The 21,788-nt window shown below is 49.6% G+C and overlaps 1 protein-coding gene across 1 annotated transcript; it reads right to left on the reverse strand.

The window, feature by feature from the left end:
• Positions 1-7,704: 7,704 nt before the first annotated feature.
• Positions 7,705-20,395, reverse strand: Cacng1 (calcium voltage-gated channel auxiliary subunit gamma 1). Its single transcript, NM_019255.1, is given in 4 exon segments — positions 7,705-8,071; positions 8,466-8,603; positions 9,744-9,818; positions 20,154-20,395. Coding segments are annotated over 4 exon segments (672 nt in total). The 5' UTR covers positions 20,386-20,395; the 3' UTR covers positions 7,705-7,844.
• Between the last annotated feature and the right edge of the window lie 1,393 nt (positions 20,396-21,788).

Below are 21,788 nucleotides of genomic sequence, written 5' to 3' on the forward strand. Positions count from 1 at the left end.
TTGGGAGAGTGTGTCTTCTGTGTGGACTCTGGTTCTCCGCTCCCTTTTCCCTCTAAACTTAAAGGCGTTGAAGAGGCTAGCACACGTTTGACTTAAGTTCATCACAGACATGGTGAAGCTCATGGGAGAGAGAGTCCAGGTGTCAAGAAGTAAGGTTGTGATTTTACAGAGATCTAGGACATGGCTCACCAACTTCAGCAGTCGCCCAAGCCTTAAAGCTCGAATGTCACCGAGCAACATAAATGGAGAGAATGAGCCCTCTTCAAGGTCACACTCCCGGGGTCGGAATTTATTTATTTGTTTTTAGCAAATGTTTTGAACTTCTCTCCCCAAGTCTTGTTGTCATTAATACTGGGCTTGGGTGGCTCAGAATTCGAGAGCCCATTAATCTAGTATACACTGATATATTGAAGTAGGGCGAGTACTACACCCCACAATTACACAGAGGATTGCCCGGAATCCATCATGTTTCTATTAGGAACGTTTGCGTCTGCGATGCTGCTGCTGCTCTGAGAAGCACCAGTGGGCTTCAGACAGCTTCCTGTGCCATATTATATTTAATGGCCTGTTAGTAGAACACCATTAATCCAGCTTGAATACACCATGCTCGGGCTTGCTGTTGTGACTGAGATGAGATAGTGGGTCTTTCCCAGGGACAATAGCCTATGGTCTGTGGCACTGGATCTGTTCTTGTTCCTTAGTTTTTAGATTACCTCTTGTGTGTGGGTGTTCTGACTGTTTGTATGTCTGCGTACCATGTGTGCTCTGGTGCCTGAGGAAGTCAGGAGAGGCGTTACGGATGGCTGTGAGCCCTGACATGGGTGCTGGGATCTGATCCCAGATCCTCTGCAAGAGCAGCTTCTGACCACCAAACAGCTTCCTCTGCTGCAGGCAGACATTTTGCTTTTTTTTTTTTTTTTTTAAAGCCTCTGGATTTTTAAAAAGGAAAACAGTTTTTTTCCATGTAAGTGTGGTGGATTCAGAGGCTCCTCAAGCTGTGCTCTGTACTTTGCAGAAGTAACCTCTGATCAGGGAAGAAGTGCAAGGGTGACTCTTCAATAGAGATGGTAACTGACTGATAAACACTGAGAGAGGTGGGGAAAAGCCCAGAGCACAGTTGGAAGGCTGGGCTGGCAGGGACGGGGTGGGGAGTGGTGCTACTGCTCTCGGTAAGTCTAGAGTACTCAAGACCCATTGCTGACTCTACTGCTTGAATTTCACGGTTTTGTCTTAGCCAGTCAATCCCCATCAGATGAAAATCCTTGGGATTTGAAGAACTGACCATTGTATGGCCTTACTTCATGTTTATCCTACCAACTGCCTGACTCATTCTCTGAAAACCCACGGTGGCTCCCCATCACCACTGTGGCCTTTTTCTTTTTCCTTTTATTTTGTTTGTTTGTTTATTTATTTAGAGACCATGTTTCACTATGAAATGCTAACCAGAAGTGATTGCACTAGCCCACAAACTTTCCCAAAAGATGGTGTCATAGACTCAGCCTCCTTAGTTCTGTGACCAAGTTTCACAGCCAGGGCCAAAGTCACAGGCAACTGGAAGGTGATAGGCCAATAGACTTCCGCTTGTGGGAATGCATGTATTTCTCAAGGTCTGGGCAAGTATGTCCCATAGACCCAGGGGCTAAAGGCACAGTCCCAAGCCTGTGCTGCACTTGGAAGTAGTGGGCCCTTTAAGAGATGAGACCTAATTTGAAGCCCTTAGGTCACTGGGAGCACAACACCGAAGGGGATTATGGGACTGCTGAGAAGCTAAATCTGACCTGATGTGTTGTGCCATGGAAAGCCCAAAGTGAAAGCAGTAATCAGTCTTGTGAAGCCTCTAAGACTGAGGGCCAAAGTACTTTCTTCTTTCTGAGCTCATGTGTCCAAGGTGATTGTTACAGGTGTGGAAAGCCGACCAAATGCAAGGTGAACCTGGACGTAATCTAGTTACCAAACCTGTTGGATTGGCTCAGGAACAGGGTGGAGGATCAACTGCTTTTGGGGAAAAAAAGTTTATGATCTAGTATAAAGGTAGCTTTGTACCTCTCTCCAAGCTGTTGGGGAAACCTGCCTTTCCCGAAGGCTTCTGTTGGTGTGCTCTAGCTTGGAAAGTCCTTTCATCTTGCGTCTATGATGCTCTGAGCTCCACTCTGGATCCACTCTGGAGAATGCAGCTGGCTCAGTCTTACTAATCTGACTCAAGCTGTGTGTGTGGAGAATCCACTCCTGGGATGGAGACAGCTGAGGCTGGGGAACCAGAGCAGGAGGGAGCCCTTTCACACCCCTTTCTTACTATAAAGGCCTTTCTGGGCTTTGTTGTTCTCCCTCATGGTTTTCTTGTATGAGGTGTGCCTTGCCCGTTCTCCCTCAGGGACACTGCCTTGTCCATGCATAACTGTAGCTCATGAGCTCCTCAGAGCCTGTCCTGAGGCTTGGGGACCCGGACGCTGTGCAGGACTTGGGGAAAGGTTCAGTGCAGTGAAGGGTCTAGCTACCACAATGATTCTGAAGAAAACATGGCCTTACCTTCAAAGACCTTAGCAGCAGGAGGGTCAGTGGACTGTGTCAAAATGAGCTGAGTACAAGAAATGAACAGGACACCAAGAACTCAAGGAGAAAGGCTTGTCATGTGAGGGACTGGAGAATATGTCACTTCCACAGGTGCCAACCTCATGACCCTCTGAGTGTCCACTGAGTGTTCTCAACTCTCAGAGAATGTAGACCTTACTTGAAGCCACTCAGCATTGACGGATGAGGAAATAAATTCTCCCTCGTGTGCCTTGACCCACACGGTACCTAACATAGCACACGGCATTGACCACCATGGTGGTACACAAACATAAGTCCTTTGAGATGTTTCCATCCTGACCCTAAAACTTGTGTGTATGTGTCCGTGTGTGTGCATCTGTGTGTCCGTCCGTATGTGTGTGTCTGTGTGTCCCTGTGTGTGTCCATGTGTGTGTGTCCGTGTGTGTTTGTGTGTTCATGTGTTTGTGTGTGTGCCTATGTGCCTGTGTGCCTGTGTGTGTGCCTGTGTTTTGTGTGTGTGTGTGTGTGTGTGTGTGTGTGTGTGTGTGTGTGTGTGTGTGTGCGCGCGCGCACGCTAACCTCCAAGATCTCAATGTTCTGTTACAGGGAAAGAAGGACTTTGGGGCAGATCACATGAAGAACACACAGGTGGGGAGACTCTCTAGGGTATCACATGGTCCTTCCAAGTAATTGTCTGTGGGATGATGTCACAGGCCTCCCTTCCTTTGCCGTGAGTCTAGATGGCCACAGCCTTTTGTCTGTTTTGTTTTTTAATATTTGCAGTTGTGTTTTAATTGCAGCATTTTTCCCTTCCTCTTCCTTCCTCCAGCCTCTCCCACACAGCCCGCTCTCCTTCATATTTATGGCCTGTTTTCTCTTTAGCTGTTATTGCATGCATATGTGCATCTGTGTATACATATACATTCCCAAATATAACCCGCTGAGTCTATAGGATGCCACTTGAATGTACGCTTCCAAGGCTGGCAGTTTGGGATTGGACAACCAAACTGTGTGTGCTCTTCCCTGGGAATGGCTGCAGCGTTTGCTCCGCACTTTACTATAAGCCTGTAGTCCTTTGTGTAGGGTTGAGGCTTCGTGGGCTTTTCCTCATGCAGTTTGACCTGTTCCTTGGTTTCTCTTTCTTGTTCAGCTCATGTTTGGATGATTAGGTTGGTGAGACATTCAAGGCATAGCTACTGATGTGACTCGGAGACACAATCTCACAGCAAAATCTCTTGAACTCCCAACTCTTCCAATATTTCCTCCCCCTCTTCTGCAATATTCCCCGAGTCTTAGGTATGGGAGTATTTTGTAGACGGATCCATTGGGACTGAGCGCCACGGCAGTTTGAGCAGCTGTAGTTTTCTGTAGAGGTTTCTGTCTGTTGCAAACAGACGTTTCCATGATGAGGGGTGAGAACTACTCTTACCAGGATAGACCCTGGAGGAGGACGTGGGTATGGGGTAGGTGGGTGTAGGTGGTGAGGAGAGTCCTATGGCTGGATGCTAGTAGGGTGGGTCCTGGTGGGAGCCTGAGGGTTTTCACTTCTGCATTCTCTTTCACTCGGAGCAGGTTTTCTCTCAGACTCAACGGTAGCATCTTTGGGGCGGGGTCTCCTGCCATTGGCTGAATGGACTAGGCAGCAGTAGCTGCCACCGCCTCTCCCACATTTCGACATGGCTTCAGATTCATGGGTCCTGTTCACCCCCCGCCCTGTCCCCAGTGTGCTCTCCCACGAATGCACACGTGGAAGCCAGAGGCGGATGCCAGGAGTTGTTCTCTAACTCTCTACTTTAATCCTTTGAGACAGCGTCCTTCACTCTGTTCCCGGAGCTGGACGATTTGTCCAGACTGACTGGCCAGCAACTTCCCATGGTGCACTCGTCTCTGCCTACCCAGTGTTTGTAGCTACACCCACTTCTAAGTGGTTGGGGATCAAACTCAGGTCCTTGTGCTTGCTTGACAAGCTCTTTACCCACTAAACCATCTCCCTAGGACACCCCCACCCCATTTAGATGTCCTAACTAAGGGACAGACTGTCTGCTCAGTTCCCAACCCCAAAGCAGGAGGGACTGAGCTATCAACCCTGAACTCCTCAGACAAGACCCCAGACGAGCCATTGACTGGCTCCTGAGACGTCTATAAACCCTACAATAGCCACTATCCACTTGCCTCCAGACCTACACGCCTTCTTTCTATATTGTTCTTCTAGAATGAGCACATGTCCTCTTCTGTAGCATTTACAGATGAGTTGGGAGTTAAGGACCCCCGGAGATGGGCTAAGTGTACTTTGTGTGTTAAAGATTTGAATCTCTGGGTGCCAGGGACGATTGTTATGACTTGGGTGTGAAATATGTTCCCAAGAGCTCATAAGGTGATGGTGTGGTCAGCAGTGTGGCAACATTCAGCAGTGAGGTTTTGGGAGGTGGTTGGATCGTGAGGGCTCTGATCTCTTCCACGGGTCAGCCCACCTATAGATGTAGAGCTATTGGGAATGGTAGACCCTTCATGAGGTGGGGTCCAGTCTAAGGAAGTAGGACCGTGGGGAAGTGTCATCAAAAGATATATCCTGTTCCTACTCCCTTCCCTCTCTGTTTCCTGGCTGCCGTGGGGTGAGCAGCTTTGCTTCAAGGTTTATCCTTTCTCATGATGTTCTGTCTAACCACAAGCCAAGAAGCAATTGGAGCTGGGTGACTGGAGCGAGGCCTTTGAAAGTGAGTTCAAAATCAGTTCTTCCTCTTTTAGGTCATCTCGGGTGTTTTGGCGGTGACGGAAGCTAATGCAGGGGTCAGCAAATATTTCCCAAGAAGGACCAGAAAGGGAAAAACCAATGTCTGGGCCGATAGCTTAGTGGGTAAGAGCGCTTGGTGAGCAGGCCTGAGGGCCTGAGTCCAGATCCCAGCATCTCTGTGTAGCTGGGCGTGGCCACATGGACCTGTAAACTCATTGATGTTGAGGGTCAGACAGGAAGTCCTCTGAGGCCTGCTGGCTATCCGCTCAGCTCTGGGGTCATTATAGGACCCCCCCCCCGGTGGCTTGAGTGAGAACTGTTTCCCACGTGTTCATGTATTTAAACACTTGCTCTCTGATTGGTGGCACTCTTTGGGAAGTTTTTTTTTTTCTTTTCTTTTTTTCGGAGCTGGGGACCGAACCCAGGGCCTTGCGCTTGCTAGGCAAGCACTCTACCACTGAGCTAAATCCCCAACCCCTCTTTGGGAAGTTTTAAAGTTCACTCTTTAGAACCTTTAAGAGGTGTTGCCTTGATGTAGGAAGTATGTCCCTGGGGGTGGACTTTGGGGGTTTAATGCTTTGCAAAACTTCTGGTGTGTTCTTTCTGATTGGTGTTCGTGGTGGAGAATGTGGTGACTCAGCCTCCTGCTCTACCTACCATCCCTGACTGCTGTCATGCCTCCCCTGCCATGATGGACTTTCTCCAGAACCACAAGCCAAAATACACTCCTGCCACCATGCCCAACATGTAAAGGAATATTTTACTTTGCCGGGTAGAACATTTCTCACGAGGCTACTCAACGCTGTTGTAAGGGAAGCAGCCGCACCGAGCACCCTTTGGAAAAGGTGCTGCTGTGTGCCAATAGAATTTCATTTATAGGCACCAGAGTTTGAATTGCATACAGTTTTCACAATGTGAGATATTCTTCATGTTCATGATGCTCTTCTGGTGTCTTTCATGCTATAAAAACTACACTGTATTGCAGGTTGCACAGAAGTGGCAGGCCAGGTCTTTTCCTCAGGTGAGGGGTGTTTCCCTTGCTAGAATAAGCTCCATGGGGGACTCCAGTGTCCTCTGCAAAGACCACAAAGGGTCCTCACAGTCTGACAGTGAAGTCTGACTTCTGTTTCTGGAGGCTAAATTCAGTACAGTAAGGGTCTGAGGAGGCAGCAGTGTTTACATGGTGGTGCTAAGTGCCTGTGAAGTTCTTCTTGTTCCTCTTCTTGTTCTTGTTCTTGTCCTTCTTGTCCTTCTCCTTCTCCTTCTTCTTTTCTTCTTCTTCTTTCTCTTTTTCTTCTTCTTTCTCCTCCTCCTCCTCCTCCTCCTCCTCTTCTTCTTCTTCTTCTTCTTCTTCTTCTTCTTCTTCTTCTTCTTCTTCTTCTCCTCCTCCTCCTCCTCCTCCTCCTCCTCCTCCTCTTCCTCCTCCTCCTCCTCCTCCTTCTCCTTTTCCTCCTCCTCTTCCTCCTCCTCCTCCTCCTCCTCCTTCTCCTTTTCCTCCTCCTCCTCCTCCTCCTCCTCCTCCTCCTCCTCCTCCTCCTCCTCCTCCCCCCTCTTCTCTTCCCTCTCCTCTCCTCTCCTTCCCTCCACTTCCACCTCTTCTACTCATCAAGAATCTGGCACCAGAAGCTAGGCTGAGACCATGGGGCTTCAGTGCTGAGAGGGGCTGGATGATTCTAGAAATAACCCCTCCTATTTTTAACACCCTTGCTCAAGCCACAAGGTTTCTAGTTTCATTCAAAACAATTCCAGGGCTTAAACATTCAAGTTGGAATTCAGAACCTCTAAGCTAACCCCATCCCTTCTCTCATAGTCTTCAATACCCAGGCAGTGTTTCTTAACCTTTCTGATGCTGAGACCCTTTAATACAGTTCCTCATGCTGTGGTGACCCCCAACCATGACATTATTTTCATTGCTACTTCCTAACTGTAATTTTGCTACTTACTGTTACGAATCATAATGTAAGTATCTGATATGCAGGATATCTGATATTTGAACCCTGTGGAAGGGATTGCAAGCCACAGGCTGAAAACTGCTACCCTAGGGAGTCATACCTTCCTTCCCTTCTCCAGGGTCTAGGGCAGCTTATGGCCAGGAGTATCAGCAAGTGCTATGCAAGGCAGATGGAGACAAGGAAACATTTCTGAGATCTTTTATTTCAAAGCACAGATCCTATCCAGTTAAAAATGTCTCTTGGGAATCCTGGAAGCCAAGGAGGGATGTTCAGGTCACGGAAGAGGGTTTCATATCATGGTGGAAGAGAGTTTCGGGGAGGGGCTGGCTCTGGACACTGGCGATGCTCAGAACTGCAGAATGAGTACAGGCTGTTCTGGGAAGCTTTCTAAAGATGATCAGACCAGATCTTCAAAGACAGCAGGCATGGTGAGCAAACCTGAGCTTCGGCAGGCACAGTATACCCTTCGTGTACCTGCTTGCCTGCTGGCCTGCTTCCTCTGACCTGGGCAGGTCTGGGTTGTGTCCATGTGCACTGTTTGTAGAGGAGCTCAGAGGGAGAGACACACGATAGACAAGAAGTCAGGGCAGATGTGAGACTCCCTCCTCACCTCCGAAAGACTCTGCTTTGATCTAGTGCTCTGACTCAGCGTCCATGCAGGATTCCCAGGGGTTCTGGGGCATCCGAGGCAGGGAGAACAGCAGGAGAAACAGCCCACCGAGGAAGAGCAAAGTGAACGCGGCACACGCGCAGGCGAAAGACCACGAATAATAGTACTCAATCCAGACCGTGTCCTCGCTGTCAATCATACGCTTCACCGACTGCCTCATGACCTCCACCGACACGATGAGGCAGAGCCCTGGGGACAAAGCCAAGAGTCTCAGTGACTGCTGGTTCTCCTGCTGCCACCTCAGTCCTCCCCCAACCTCTGTTCCCTGCCTCTGACCTGGTCCTGAGGGGAAGCTGCTTCTAGACAGTTCTCACTGGGAATCTGCAAAAGTGGTCCATTCTGCAGCTCCCACCTCCCGCAGGAGGTTAGTCAGAGACCTGCCATGTTTCCTCCTTTCTTTTGTTAATCGCTCTCTGGGAAGGTTTGGTCAGTGTCCCTCCCAAGGGTAGAATCATTGGGGGGAAAATGAACAAAGCAAGCTTTCTCCCAGCCCTCCTGGGGTCACCGGGGCTCTGACTGAACTTGGTCCTGTGTAAAACCTGAGTCCCCCCTCCCACCCAGACACTGCAGAACCCCACTCTACCTGCAAAGGCATAAAACATGGATGCCGGCCTTAGCAGGTAATCACGCTTATTCCCGAAGGACAGAAAGGCACAGATGGAGCCTATGATGATGAAGCCAAGGCTGAAGATAGCGATGGCCGCTGCCGAGATGCTGTACTCTGCAAAACAGAGGGAGCCTCAGAACCAGAGCCTCTCCCAGCACTTCCTGCTGTCAGGGTTCTCAGCGTGGTTCTTCATCCGGGGTTCCCATCTCCCACCTGAGCGAGGTTTACGCCCACAAAGTCCGGGTGAAGAGTGAGGCCAGGTGCTACGGATGGACTCATCCGTACCCTCAGGGGCACTAAAGTGCAGGGTTATCTGAAACGAAGGCCTCAGGAGGAGGCAGGACACCCCGTGGTTTGAGAAGTTCTTAGAGCCAAAGGCCTCCTGAGTGACAGGCAGAAGGAGGCACTGAGCTGTAGGTGGTCTGCCTTAGATTGACAAGAGGACTCCGGAAGATTGACAGTGTGTGGGTGTGGATGTGTGTGGGCTGCCTAAAAATCCAGCAGAGTATGTGCTCTGTGTCTGCGTGTGAGGATGTGTGCGTGCGTGTGTGTGTGTGTGTGTGTGTGTGTGTGTGTAAGTGTTCCCTTTATTAAGCTTTTAGTATGCATGAATGCACGAGTGTCCCCTGCATTAAGGCTCTCAGTGGATACGTGTGCCTTATGCATGTGGATCTGTCCATCCGTGTGTGTGTGTGTGTGTGTGTGTGTGTGTGTGTGTCACACACACGTGCAAATGTGAGGGTCTGTAGCTTGTGCACAAGTGTGTCTGTGTCAGCTCTTATACACTGTCTGGCCACTCATTTCCCCAGAGGCCAGGCTGGACCTGCTAATGAGGTCTCAGAGTTCTATCGATGAAGGAAGGGTGTGATTATCATGTTTTCTCAGCTCAGGGAGCTATTAGCTAAGTGTGGCCAGGGCTCCCACTTACCCACAGAGACTCCCACCCATCCATCCACCCCACAATCCTGCTCCAGCACCTTAGGTACTGGAACTCTTCTTAGCTCCCTGGGCTATGCTGGAATATGTTCCTGCTGCAACTTGCAGCCCATCATCCCTAACACCAACAAATGGTGCTCAGCACGGCATGGTGTCTGGGGCGGGAAGCCGCCCTTTGTGTGTAGGGATGTGACAGGGCACAGTCTGCAGCTGCTTTTCTTCCCGAGCAGGAGTCAGCAAGTTTCTGCCAAGTGACTCCTGGCTCAACAGCCTGTGACAGAAATGGCTTCCCACCGCCCCTGTTTCCAAGGGCCTCACCCTTCTGAGTGGTGAATTCAAAGATTTCCGAGCTCTCTCCTGGGTTGAAGTGCCTGAAGTAGGAGCAATTCTTTTCTGTAAAGGAGCAGACAGTCTGTGAGCGGGTAGAAAGGGCAGGTGTTTCGCCACGGGGCATGTAGGGGCCCTCTGGCTCTGGCTACCTGCCTCCTCCAACATTCTGAATCTGGGCCAAACAGTTCCCTGACTTTTTTTTTTTTTTTTTTTTTTTTGATTCTTTTTTTCGGAGCTGGGGACCGAACCCAGGGCCTTGCGCTTCCTAGGCAAGCACTCTATCACTGAGCTAAATCCCCAACCCCCAGTTCCCTGACTTTTAGCACAGCATTTCAGCAGAAAAGGAATCACAAAGGAGGCTGGGACAGCATCAGGGAGTAAAGGATTCTCAGGGCAGAGAGCATGCAAACTCTGAGCCCATTATGCAGTTGGGGTAACTGAGACCAGGGTTCAGATTGTTCCCAAAGTAGGGGGCATACATGCTTAGCAATTAACCAGTGATCTCAGCATATGGATCCCTCTCATGGGCGATGCCTAGAGGCTAAGATTGTACTAAAACCACTCAGCACACGATACAGTCCACTACAGGATGGAGTTATCCAGTACAAAATATTAACAGTGATAAGGCCTTGATCAACCAGAACTGGACCCCAGGTCCATTCACAGTAGGACCTGGGGAGCAGTATTTTCAAAAGATTTCCAGGGCCCAGGGAGATGGCTCAGCTGTTAAAGATTGCCACGCAGCACGAGGATTCCCAGCAACCCCGTAAAGAGCCGGGCACAGCGATGTGTGTCTGTGGTCCCAGCGCCTCCAGGGAGGTGGATCCCTAGAACTCATTGACCAGCGGACTAGCCAGTTACCGAGCTCCACTTCAGTGAGAGATCCGGTCTCAAAAATAAGGTGGAGAGTAATTGAAGAAGACACCAGATGTGAGCATCTGGGGAGAGAGAGAGAGAGAGAGAGAGAGAGAGAGAGAGAGAGAGAGGAGAGAGCACTTTACAGAAGACTCTGCTTTGCCCCACAATGGGTATTCTGTATGCTGCTTCCTCAGCCCTCAACATCTGAATCATGTGGACCCCAGAAAAAGTCTTCACCAGCCAGCCTCTTGACCCTGAGCGTTGTCGTGACAACCATAGACAGTCAGTAGACAGTTAGACATGAGACCTAGATGTTATGGGGCAGTAGGAGAGGGGCTGAGAGGAAATATAGCCTTGATGACTTTTATACCTAACTCCACCTCCCCATCCTCTAACCTCTCTGCTTTTTCGAGACAGGGTTTCTCTGTGTAGCCCTGGCTGTTCTGAAACTCACTCTGTAGACCAGGCTGGCCTCAAACTCAGAGATCCGCCTGCCTCTGCCTCCTGAAGTGCTAGGATTGAAGGCATGCTCACCCCTGCCAAGCCTTTAGTATCTTTTACTAGATATAACACCAAAGTACTGTTGCCGTCCTTGTGGGAGACATTCAATATCTTTATCCATGAATTACTGAATTAAGGACCAGAAGAATGGGGTTTTTTTTTTGGAATGGGTTATTTTTAATTCATTCATTCTCTCTCTCTCTCTCTCTCTCTCTCTCTCTCTCTCTCTCTCTCTCTCTCTCTCGGAGACAGGGTCCCTCATAGCCCAGGATGGCTTTGAATTCACTGTATATCCAAATACACCCAATGATAATCCTGGAATTCTGATCCACCTACCTCTGCCCACCAAGTACTGGGACTACAAGTACTCGCCACCACTTCTGGTTTAGATGGTGCTGGGATAGGGCCTCTGGCTTTGTGCATGCTCTCCTGGATGCACTATACCCCTACGCCCTACTTTCTGCTTCCCAAGAAAACTAAATTAGGTTGCTTTTTATTTAGGTGAGGTCCTGCCTTGGTGTCTTTCCTGGGTTTCCGTCTCCCTTAGTATAAAAGCTATCTCTGCCTTTAGCTTCAATGGCATTTAGTGCAGATACATGGCTTTGCTGTCAGGCTACGGTTGAATGTTCGTTCCACAGGGACTGGTGGTGCCCAGCTTCTTTTAGATGTGTGCCCCAGGGCTGCCGCCATCATGTGTTTGAACAGGGTGAAGGTTCGTTCTATCTGGTCACATCATGTTTCTGCGGCTTAATCCTGTCCCTTCCCACGCCTCTAAAGGGTCGAGGACCAGGATACCTAGAGATGGGATCTGGTCTAGCAGCAGTGACTGTTCCCAGCAGCAAGCCGCCTTTCCCCCAAGCTTCTATATTTAAATCACTTTTCTTTTGAGCCAAGTTACCTGGGGTGTCTGGCGACCGGTTGTGATGTCAGACTTAACACTGCTCTTTTCTTCCAGCGTCCACGGCTATTTTAAAGCATAATGAAACCCTCTTATATTTATGAGAACAGTTGCTGTAGATTCTCTTGAATCACTGCCTCAGAACGGCTCACGCTCTGTGACACGTCTCCCCGGGTCTCCCTCCGGACAAAGGAACATTTCTGTTTCGTTCTTTAAGGGCCAATTTCAGTTGCCATTGAAAAACCCTCCAAGAAGAATGGGACTGGATTCAAGTGTATTTCATGGTCAGCTGCTCTCCCAGCTACTCACACCCTGTGAGTTACGAAAGAGCCTTCAGAGTGAGGGCTGTGAGGTCCAGGCAGCTTTGAGACTCTGGTGACCTCGGATAGTTGACCTTTGTGGGCTGCAGAGGTGGCTTTCCGCATCGCGTGCTGGGGAGACAGCTACCACCAGATAAATGCCAGGCTCCACTCAGGGCTCACAACAATGTACAGACAGACGTTCTGGATATCAGGGCAGAGATGTCTGAGCTTGGGCACAATAGATTGCATTCCCGTGGGGACTAGACAGTTGGCACTGGGGGACACGTTCCCCTGGGCAACACAATGTCTCCTCCCCTATTAAACACTTTCCACTGTGGGTGGTGATAAGGTATGTTAGGAATACTGGAAGCCTCAGTTTCTCTCCAGTGTGCTCAACTCTGGTCCGCAGGACAGGAAGGTTGACCCACTTGTCTCCCTAGAGTTTGGCACGTGAAGAAGGCCCATATTCTTGGCTTTCAACCTGTGAGAAGTGTACCTGGTCCTAGCCCATGTGGCTGCCTGAGGGAGAGCACGAGCCCTTCCGCAGCTCCTGTTGGCCCCAAAGATGGGGTAGTTACATCAGGCCAACCAGGCCGGCATCGCCAGCGGAGGGCAGAGGGCCCCACCTGAGGGGCACACCTCATGTGACTCGGTTTCTCCTCTTTGAAGGACGGTAGGATTTGGGGGAACTGAGGGCATCAAGGGAAGCCCAAAGCGGATGGTTCAGTGAGTACAGTGCTTCCTGTACAAGTCCGAGGACCTGCGTTTGATCCTCAGAACCTCTGGGGTTGGGACAGTGGTGGTCTGCACTTGTGATCCCAGGTTGGAAGGACCGAGACCAGAGGACCCCTGGGGCAAACCAATGGGCTCCAGGCTCCGTGGGAAGCCCTGTCTCAGACACTCAGGTGAGGAATAACTGAGACACCTCAGATAGATCTTTGTCTTTCGTGTGAGTCTGCACACGCGCACGCACGCGCACACGCACACGCACACGCACCGTCTGAGGCAGACCTTAAGTGGGCCACTTAGTCACAGGGAAAGTTGGAGAGGTGAGGTACGGGCTAGTCTTGTACACGCTCGAAGGTTTTGGACCCTCTCGCTTCTTGGATGTCTTGGATGCCATTTCTTGTCTCCAATACTAGGTATAGCAGCCGTGCATAGATTGGGGGCTCACACTCTGCCCTGGTGCCCTCTGCTCCTCCACTCCTGCTGACACCAACAGTGCTTTAGAGCAAGTAAGCAGAGATCGCAGTGCCAAGTGGACCCAGGACTGTAATTAGAGTCTCTGAGGTTACTGCCATCTCTTTTGTCCCTGAAGCCGGCTTATAATGATTCTAAAGTTTCTCTTTCTATGACACTCAGTGATGTGAAAATGTGAATGGGGCTATTCCTAAAAAATACACACGGCCACGTGGGGCGGTGCGTGCCCTTTATCCTGACACTTGGGAGGCAGAGGCAGACAGATCTCTGTGAGTTCCAGGCCAGTCTGGTCTATACTGTGAGTTTCAGGCCAGCCAGAGCTACATAGCGAACCCTTGTCTCAAAAGACAAAACAAAAACAGAAACAGAGAGCTCAGTTCAGACTATCCTGAAAACTGGGGCAGGGGGTGGCCGGCTAAGCCCACAGTATGGTTCAATCATCGGCTGTGCAGAACCCAGGGTGGCCATTTCAAAGAACCAGAGCAGCAGGCATATGGAACTCCGAGGTGAAGCTGAGGTAACAGGGGATAGCTCTGGGTTACCATTGAGAAGATCCCCAGGGTAGCAGGCACCTGGTAGTGCAGAGTTAATATATGGGAAACAATTAGATATGTATAACCCCTCAGGGACTAGTGGGTTAGAGCTAGGGAGAAAGTCTCGCATACGATGTTTGTTTTTGCTTTTGGAAAGCCTATAAGGATGTGCTCTCTTAACCACCACTGAAGGATTCCTAAGATTCCTAAGCTGGGGGTATCCCAAGGCCTTCTACAGAGACTAGTGATGTTGTTCTTCTGTGGGGGAGTCTAGTTAAAGTTCCAACCTCCAACATGAGTTCATGTGGGTAGAGGAGGGAGCCCTAGAGATTCCCAGGCTCAATGACATCATGTTCTTACACCCACAGTCCTTACACCAAGGAGAGATGTGGGCGCAGAGAAATGGGATGCTGGGGTTGCCCTAGAGAGGCAGGACCTGAAAGAAACGAGGGCAGAAAGAATGCTCCTTCTGGGGTTTGCTGGCTGACACACGGTCTCCTGTATAAACTGGGGAAGCCCCTCCTCCCACTCAGGAGACATTGCAACCAAGCTTAGGTGTTGGTCTTGGACAGAGTGGTTCTTGTATGGCTTTGTGGACAATAGGACATTCACAGGAGACAGCTCCGTTCCGTCCTGTGAGGACTGCAGAATGGGTTCTAGTGAAATCACCTTGTATCATCTCTTGGCCTGGCTGCCTCAGACCGCGTTGTCGTGTCCTATGTGGGGCTCCTTGTGGCCCCTTGAGTTACCACACTTTAGGAGCATAATGCATTGGAAGTTATGGGAAGCTCTGGAGAGCCAGGGGCATCAGGATTTAAGGTGTGTGTGTGTGTGTGTGTGTGTGTGTGTGTGTGTGTGTGTGTGTGTGTTGAACCTCTTTGTTAGGTAGTTAGCTCGGGGAAGGCTATGCTTGACTTCAGTGTTCTTTGTGGGACGAAAAAATGCATGATGCAGTAACAGAGTCATCTCTCCAGCCTCAGGAAAAGTTTTTTGATTAATGATGGGTGTTCCAGACCACTGTGGGCGGTACCACCCGTGGGCTTGTGGTCCTGGGTGGTATGAGAAAGCAAGCTGAGCAAGCCATGGAAAGCAAGTCATCAAACAAATGTTTAGGGACAAATCCCTGTTAAGTACATAACCTCAGTCAAATTATGAGCATTTTCCGAGTGTGTCACCTCCCTCACCTGTGACATGGGATGACGATACTTTCTCTCATCTGTGACATGGGATGATGTCACTTCCCTCATCTATGACGTGGGGGGGATGCTGAATGTGTAAGTCTCCTGCAGGTTTATGTGAGATTGGATGAGTTGGTGCAGTGGTGGCTTGCTTAGCAGTGTGTGGAGTTCTGTGCAATGCACCATTAGGCAATTTTGTCATTGTGTCAATGTTATGGAGTGTGCACACACAAACTGGGATGACTATGACATCACTGGGTGACATAATACCATGAGGAGACCATTTCACACATGGTCCATCATTGACCCAAATATTGATATGCATAGGTGTGGACTCCCATGATCTCCAGGCTTCCATGGTGTTTGGAGAAAATGATCTATTTATCTTATCAAGAATCTCATGTGTGTGATAAATGGCTGTGCTGGTTGGTTTCTGCCAACTTGACACAAATTAGGGTCACTGGGAAAGAGGGACTCTCCATTGAGAACTAGCCTCCATCAGAATGGCCTGATCACATGTCCGTGGGGCAGCTTCTTTTAAAATATGCATTGTATGTGTATGTATGTGCGCATGAGTGTACGTATGCGCACCATATGCATTCAATGCCAGGAGAGGTCAGGAGAGGGCATCCGATCCTCTGAAACCATAGTTCTGGTTGTTAGCCACCGTGCGAGTGCTGGGAACCAAACTTGGGTCTTCTGCGAGAGCAGTATATGCTCTTAACCACTGAGCCATCTCTCCAGCCCCAGAAACACTTTCTTGATCAGTGGTGGAGGTTGCCGGGCCCAGACTACTGTGGGTGGTACCACCCCTGGATGTGTGGCCCTGGGTAGTATGGGAAAGCAAGCTGGGTAAGCCCTGGAAAGCAAGCCAGTAAGCAGTTTTCTGCTCCTCTGTGGCCTCTGTTCAGTTCTTGCTTCTGTGTTGCGGCCTTGAGTTCTTGTCCTGGCTTCCCTCCTTGATGGACTGTAACCAGTAAGCTGAAATAAACCCTTTCCTCCCCATGTTGTTTCTGGCCAGTGTTTTATCCTAGCAACAGCGAAGCAACCCAGGACAGTTGCTGACCTTGGTTTCATTTCCTGTTGCTGTGATAATTGCAGGCTCATAGCAGGGAAGCTGAAGGAGCAGGAAGTGGAAACAGCTGGTCACACGCCGAGCCAACAGCAGAGAGCAACAAAGTAACTATCTTTCCTAAGCTCGCCACAGACCATTCTAATGCAGACAACCCCTCTTGGGACCGCTCTGGTAATCCTAAATTGCATCAAGTTGACAAGCAAGCCATTGGAATTGTGACTAGCTTTCTGTTTTGAGCATTCTCTGCGTCTTTCGCTGATTTGGATGTGATGCGTGGAGGTACAGATTTATTTAAATTTACACGACCCAGAATTCATTGAACTTCATGTATTTTTAGCTTTATGCTTTTCATCCGTTTTGGGAAGCTTTTAACCATTATCCCTCTCCTCTTTCTCTTCTTCTGGAGACTCCCATGATGTTTATGACAGTGTCTCACATGTGTCTGAGACATTGCCCCTTGCCCCTGCCTGTTACTCTGCCTGTGGAACCTCAGTGGACATTCTTTAAAGGTCATAGACTTTTTCATTTGCCTGCTCAGATCTGCCTTTGAATCCCTCTCATGGACTTTCCGTTTTAATTATTGCCTTCTGCGAAAGGATTTCTATTTGATGCTTTAAAATTAATTTCTGTCTCTTGATTAGTATCTATTTCATGAGGCAGCCTCTCCGTCTTTCATCCTTGAGATATGGTTTCTGGCTGATTTAAAGTCTTTGTCTAGCAAGGCTTTTGAGGTGGCTCAGCGGGTCAAGTGCTGGCCAGCTGACCTGATTGTGGTCTTCCAGAACCCACACGGTGGAAGCAGAGAACTGACTCACGCCATCCTCTGACACTCTTCCGGAAACAAATGTAAACCCAGATAAACAAATGTAACAAAGTCTTTGTCCACATCTAGACATCTAAAGGGTCGCTCAAGTTCACTCTAGTTTCTGGCTCTCCTCTCCATGCACCACCCAAACCATCTTCATTCTTCCCATGACTTGCTTTCTGTTTTGTTTTTTTGTTTGCTTGCTTTTGAAGGAGGGTCTCACGATGTAGCCTTGACTATCCTGAAATCCCCTATGTAGCCCAGGCTGGCCTCAAAGACACAAATATCCACCTGCCTCTGCCTTCCCAGTGCTGGGATCAAAGATGGATACCATCATGCCCTTCTTAATGGTTTGTATTTGTTAAACATACAAGCCACATGACAACTCAGGGAGTCAGCTTCTCCTTGATGCTTGTCCCTGTTGCCGTGTTTGAGCTAATTTTGGGATGTCTATATTCTTGGAAAACTCCGTTCTGTTAACTTGGCCATCAGTTAACAGAGGTGCTCTAACATGGATGGAACCTATTTATCTCCCACTCACAGCTTTGTAGTTGAGGACTTTTGCAAGATGACAAACACACACACACACACACACACACACACACACACAAAATGGCAGTGTTTTGGGAGAGAAACTCTGCAAGAGGCCCAACCTGTTCTGTTTCCTCTAGTGTCCGCCAGACTGCTCTTGGAAATTAAAACACCTTAAAATTTACTTTCTCCCAACTTGCCTGCTTTTCTGGAATAAGCACTTGCCAGGTTGCCATAAGATTTTTGGTTAATTTCCAGTGTTCTGAAGATAAAGAATCTGTTTCCTTTCCCTTCCTCCCCGAATTCTCTTCGCTGTTGATGAGGGAGAAGATTTCGTGGGGGAGGGGTTATTTCTCCCTCAGTCATTTTTTTTTCTTTCTTGTGTTGCCCAAAGTTAAAATACGCAAAGCCCTCATAGCACAGAGCCCCATGCGGATGTGCTGTTACTACAGTTGTTGATAAATAAGAGAGCACCATATAAGCCCTCTTACAGAAAAGACAGGTCCTAGGGAACACAGAAAAGATGGACGCAGAAGGAAACAGATGTCCGTTTGGACACAGGAACAGGCTTTAGAAGACAACTGGGGGAGGCTAGGGTTAGAGTCGCATGCGTGGGCAGCGTGATTCACAGCCAATGAGGGCAAGAAGGCAGACAGACTCTGCTTAGGCTCAAGGGCAAGCCTCGCCTGTTGGTCCCCTGAGGTTGGTGTTCTCACCAGCCTGTCTCTCCCTGTAGACTGGTGGCTCTGTTCTGACTTTAAAAGGCGCACAACTCGAAGGACAGGTGGACAGAACCATAATGTCCCTCCTTACACACGATCCCAGAAAATCTGCCTCACCCTGTTCTGCCCTGCCCTTCCCTGCCCAGGGAGTTGGCCAGATGATGCATCTGTTTACGAGTGTGTAGAGCAGCCAAGGGGTGTGGGCATCAGGCTATACGATACCCTTCCAGCTCATACCAATCAATGCCCTTCATCCTGAGACTCTGTGTTTCCAAGATAGCTGAGTGCTTACAAATCTCTGGATCCCAGAAGCAGTGAGTGACGCCTGGGTTTCCTGAAGCAAGAGCTAAGAAAGAGGAGGGAAGAGCAGTGTGGGAGGGCCTGCTCAGCACTCCACACGCAGACTGTTGGGTCTTTAAGACTCAGGGCTGAGTGCTCAAACCGCAAGCGTCAGGTAGGGGGACAGAAGGCACCATTCCGCACGTCAGGAAGGAGGCCACACATGCTGGGACCCACTGAGTGAGGCCTTAGAGGCACTGTAGGCCCTAGAAGTGAGCCTACCGCTTTACACAGGTGACACAGAGGCTGGGATAGATCTTGTCTGCTCTGACTAGTCCTTCCCAGGCCTAGGGTGTAGCTCAATCGGCAGACTGCTTACCTAGTACTCCCTGGGTTCCATCCCCAGCCTTGCATAAACTGTCAGGATACATAGCTAGTTGGAGACCTTGTCTCAAAACCAGGAAAGGTCCTTTAAGAGAGCAATGGATGGCTGTGGCTCCAGCCTGGGCCTCTTTTCTCTCTGGCATGTTCTTTCCTACCGTGCATGCTCTGTTTGCTCTGAATCCCAGGGGCTCTACACTGGCAGTATAGAGATGTATCACACAAATGCCTGGGCTCCTAGGCAAGGAACCTGCCTGCAAGGTGTGGGTAGGGAAAGGAAGAATACCTTTCAATCATTACAGAAGGAAACGTGGAGAATCCGAGCGAGGCAAACCAAGGAAGAAAGCGTAGTAGGACCACAGGCTTAGCAAGGCTTCCACATGACCTTCCGCTTCATAGCCATGCGGCAGCCTTGCCTCGCCCCAGTCTCCAAGAAGCTCATGCTTACAAACCAAGGAGCCTGGCATTTTCTTCTTACACAGCCTGGCAAACTAGGGTGAAAGTATCCAGCCTGCACTTTTGCCTAGAGCAGTGGGTCAACCTTCCTAATGCCGAGACTCTTTAATACAGTTCCTTGTGGCATGGTGACCCCAAAGTACAAAGTACAGTTGCTACTGTAATTTCGCCACTGTTAAGGACTCGTAATGCAAATATCTGATATGCAGAATATCCGATATGAGAGCCCCGAAAGCGTTGTGACCCACAGACTGAGAACTGCTGGCCTAGAGGCTAAGGAAGGAGCCAGCCTGTCCCATAGTTCCCTCTACCCTGAGATCTTAGGGTCACTAGCCTGTCTGGGTAGGGAGAGAATGGACCTAAGATGTCACTGAGTATTTCTGAGTGTCTGTGGCTGGGACCAGAAGTCCTTGGTCGGGTAGACCAGCGGTTTCTGGAGTCTCTTAACTCACGTGGTCCAGCAATCTGCAATGGATGAAGAACGCAGGCCTTACAAGACGGAGCTGCAGGCTGATGCCCTCGTTTCCACCTCAGCTCTGGCCATACACAATACCCTGGGCTGTTTCCCTCTTGGTCCTTTGCATAAAAGTCTGGTAACAACTCTGTGCCCCCAGGCAACTTCTCTTGGGGTCTTGGGAGGAGGAGAAATTGAAAGAAGTAGAGAAAATGGGAATCTTACCCCCCGCTGGTATGGTGCCGTCACAGTTCTTGTCTTGGTTGTGCATGGCAACCCAAGTGGTGCAGATCCTCCAAAGGCCGAAGTGGGCTGCCACGCACGTCTCATTGTGGTGCTCCAGGTGTGGACTCAGCACGGCCCAGTGGTCGGTCACCACGGCCACCATGGCGAGCACTCCACCCGCCAGGATGAAGAAGAGGGTCACGCGAACCTTCGCTGTTTTGGTCTGTGACATGGCGTTTGTTGAGGTGTGGGTCTGGTTCGGGGGCAGCAGCAGTGTCTCTCAGGCGGCTAGATGGTGGCAGCGGCTACCGAGTTGGGAGTGGAAGCTAAGTTTAGTGTGCCTGGCTGAGCCAGAGTGGGTTGGCCTTGGGGCTGAGAGGCACTGGGCTGTCGGAGCAGCTGCTCAGACGTGTCATGGGCCTGAGGAAGGCTCCTATTAATGCTTGTCACTAGGCGTGGCACTGAGGATTCCTTCTGCTCAAGTTTCAGGGCTTTTTTTTCCCCATCTGGGGGCTAGAAATACCCCTGCCCAGGGTAAGGGACAGAGAGTGGATACAGATAATGGTGGGTATCCAATGGTCCACTACCAAGCTCTAGATAGTGACTTGAGAGATCTACAGAGTAGATTTATGTTGTGTGTGTGTGTGTGTGTGTGTGTGTGTGTGTGTGTGTGCGTGCGTGTGTGTGCGTGTCAACAGGATCATTAGATGTGTGGGTGCTTAGAACCAAAGGGCATTACCAGGTAAGGGGAACCCCAAGAGTTCCTGGCTGTCCAACGTTCCTATCTCACACTGCCAAGGCACCAGCATGAGTGTGTGTGAGGAACTCAGGAAAATGTCTGCAGGAAAGCAGAAGGAAGTCCCACAGAGCCTACCTCTCAAGCAAGCACTTTTGTGGCAAGTCCTACATTCCACCTAGTCCCCAGGCCTGAGCCTAGCTTAACAGGTCACTTCTTCTTCTTCTTTTTTTTTTTTAATTTACTATTGTCATCTCCCTGTGACGGCACCCAGAAGAGCAGCTCCACTCCTGAGGTTCATGAGCCCCTGTACTTTTCAGACATTTGCAAAGAGCTCTCTGTAGCACGCATAGCAACCTTGAGGGTCATGAGGCCAGAATTGGACTGGAGCGGTTGCTTTACCTGGTTTTCAGAAACAGGCAATAAAGATTTTCTATCCTGTGCTCCCCTCACCTCTCATGTAGCCCAACTTGAACTTGCTATGTAGCCAAGGAGTCCTGGAAATTCTCATCCTCTCTTCCTCCACCTCCCACATGCCTGGACTACTGTTGCGTGCCACCATGCTTAGTTCAGGTAATGCTGGGGCTCAAACCAGGGCCTTGTGCATGCCCGGTAAGCATGCGATCAACTGGGTTGTGTCTTAGGGCCAATTCTCTCTCTCTTTCTTTCTTTCTTTCTTTCTTTCTTTCTTTCTTTCTTTCCTTTTTTCTTTCCTCCTCCCCTTCTTTCTTTCTTTCTTTCTTTCTTTCTTTCTTTACTTCTTTCCTTCCTTCCTTCCTTCCTTCCTTCTTTCTTTCCTTTTTAATGATTCGTTTATTTATTTTATGTATGTGAGTACACTGCCACTGTCTTCAGACACGCCAGAAGAGGGGATCAGATCCCATTACAGATGGTTGTGA

This window comes from Rattus norvegicus, chromosome 10 (assembly GCF_021556685.1).
Source record: "Rattus norvegicus strain SHRSP/BbbUtx chromosome 10, alternate assembly SHRSP_T2T, whole genome shotgun sequence".
In the NCBI taxonomy this organism is placed as follows: Eukaryota; Metazoa; Chordata; class Mammalia; order Rodentia; family Muridae; genus Rattus; species Rattus norvegicus.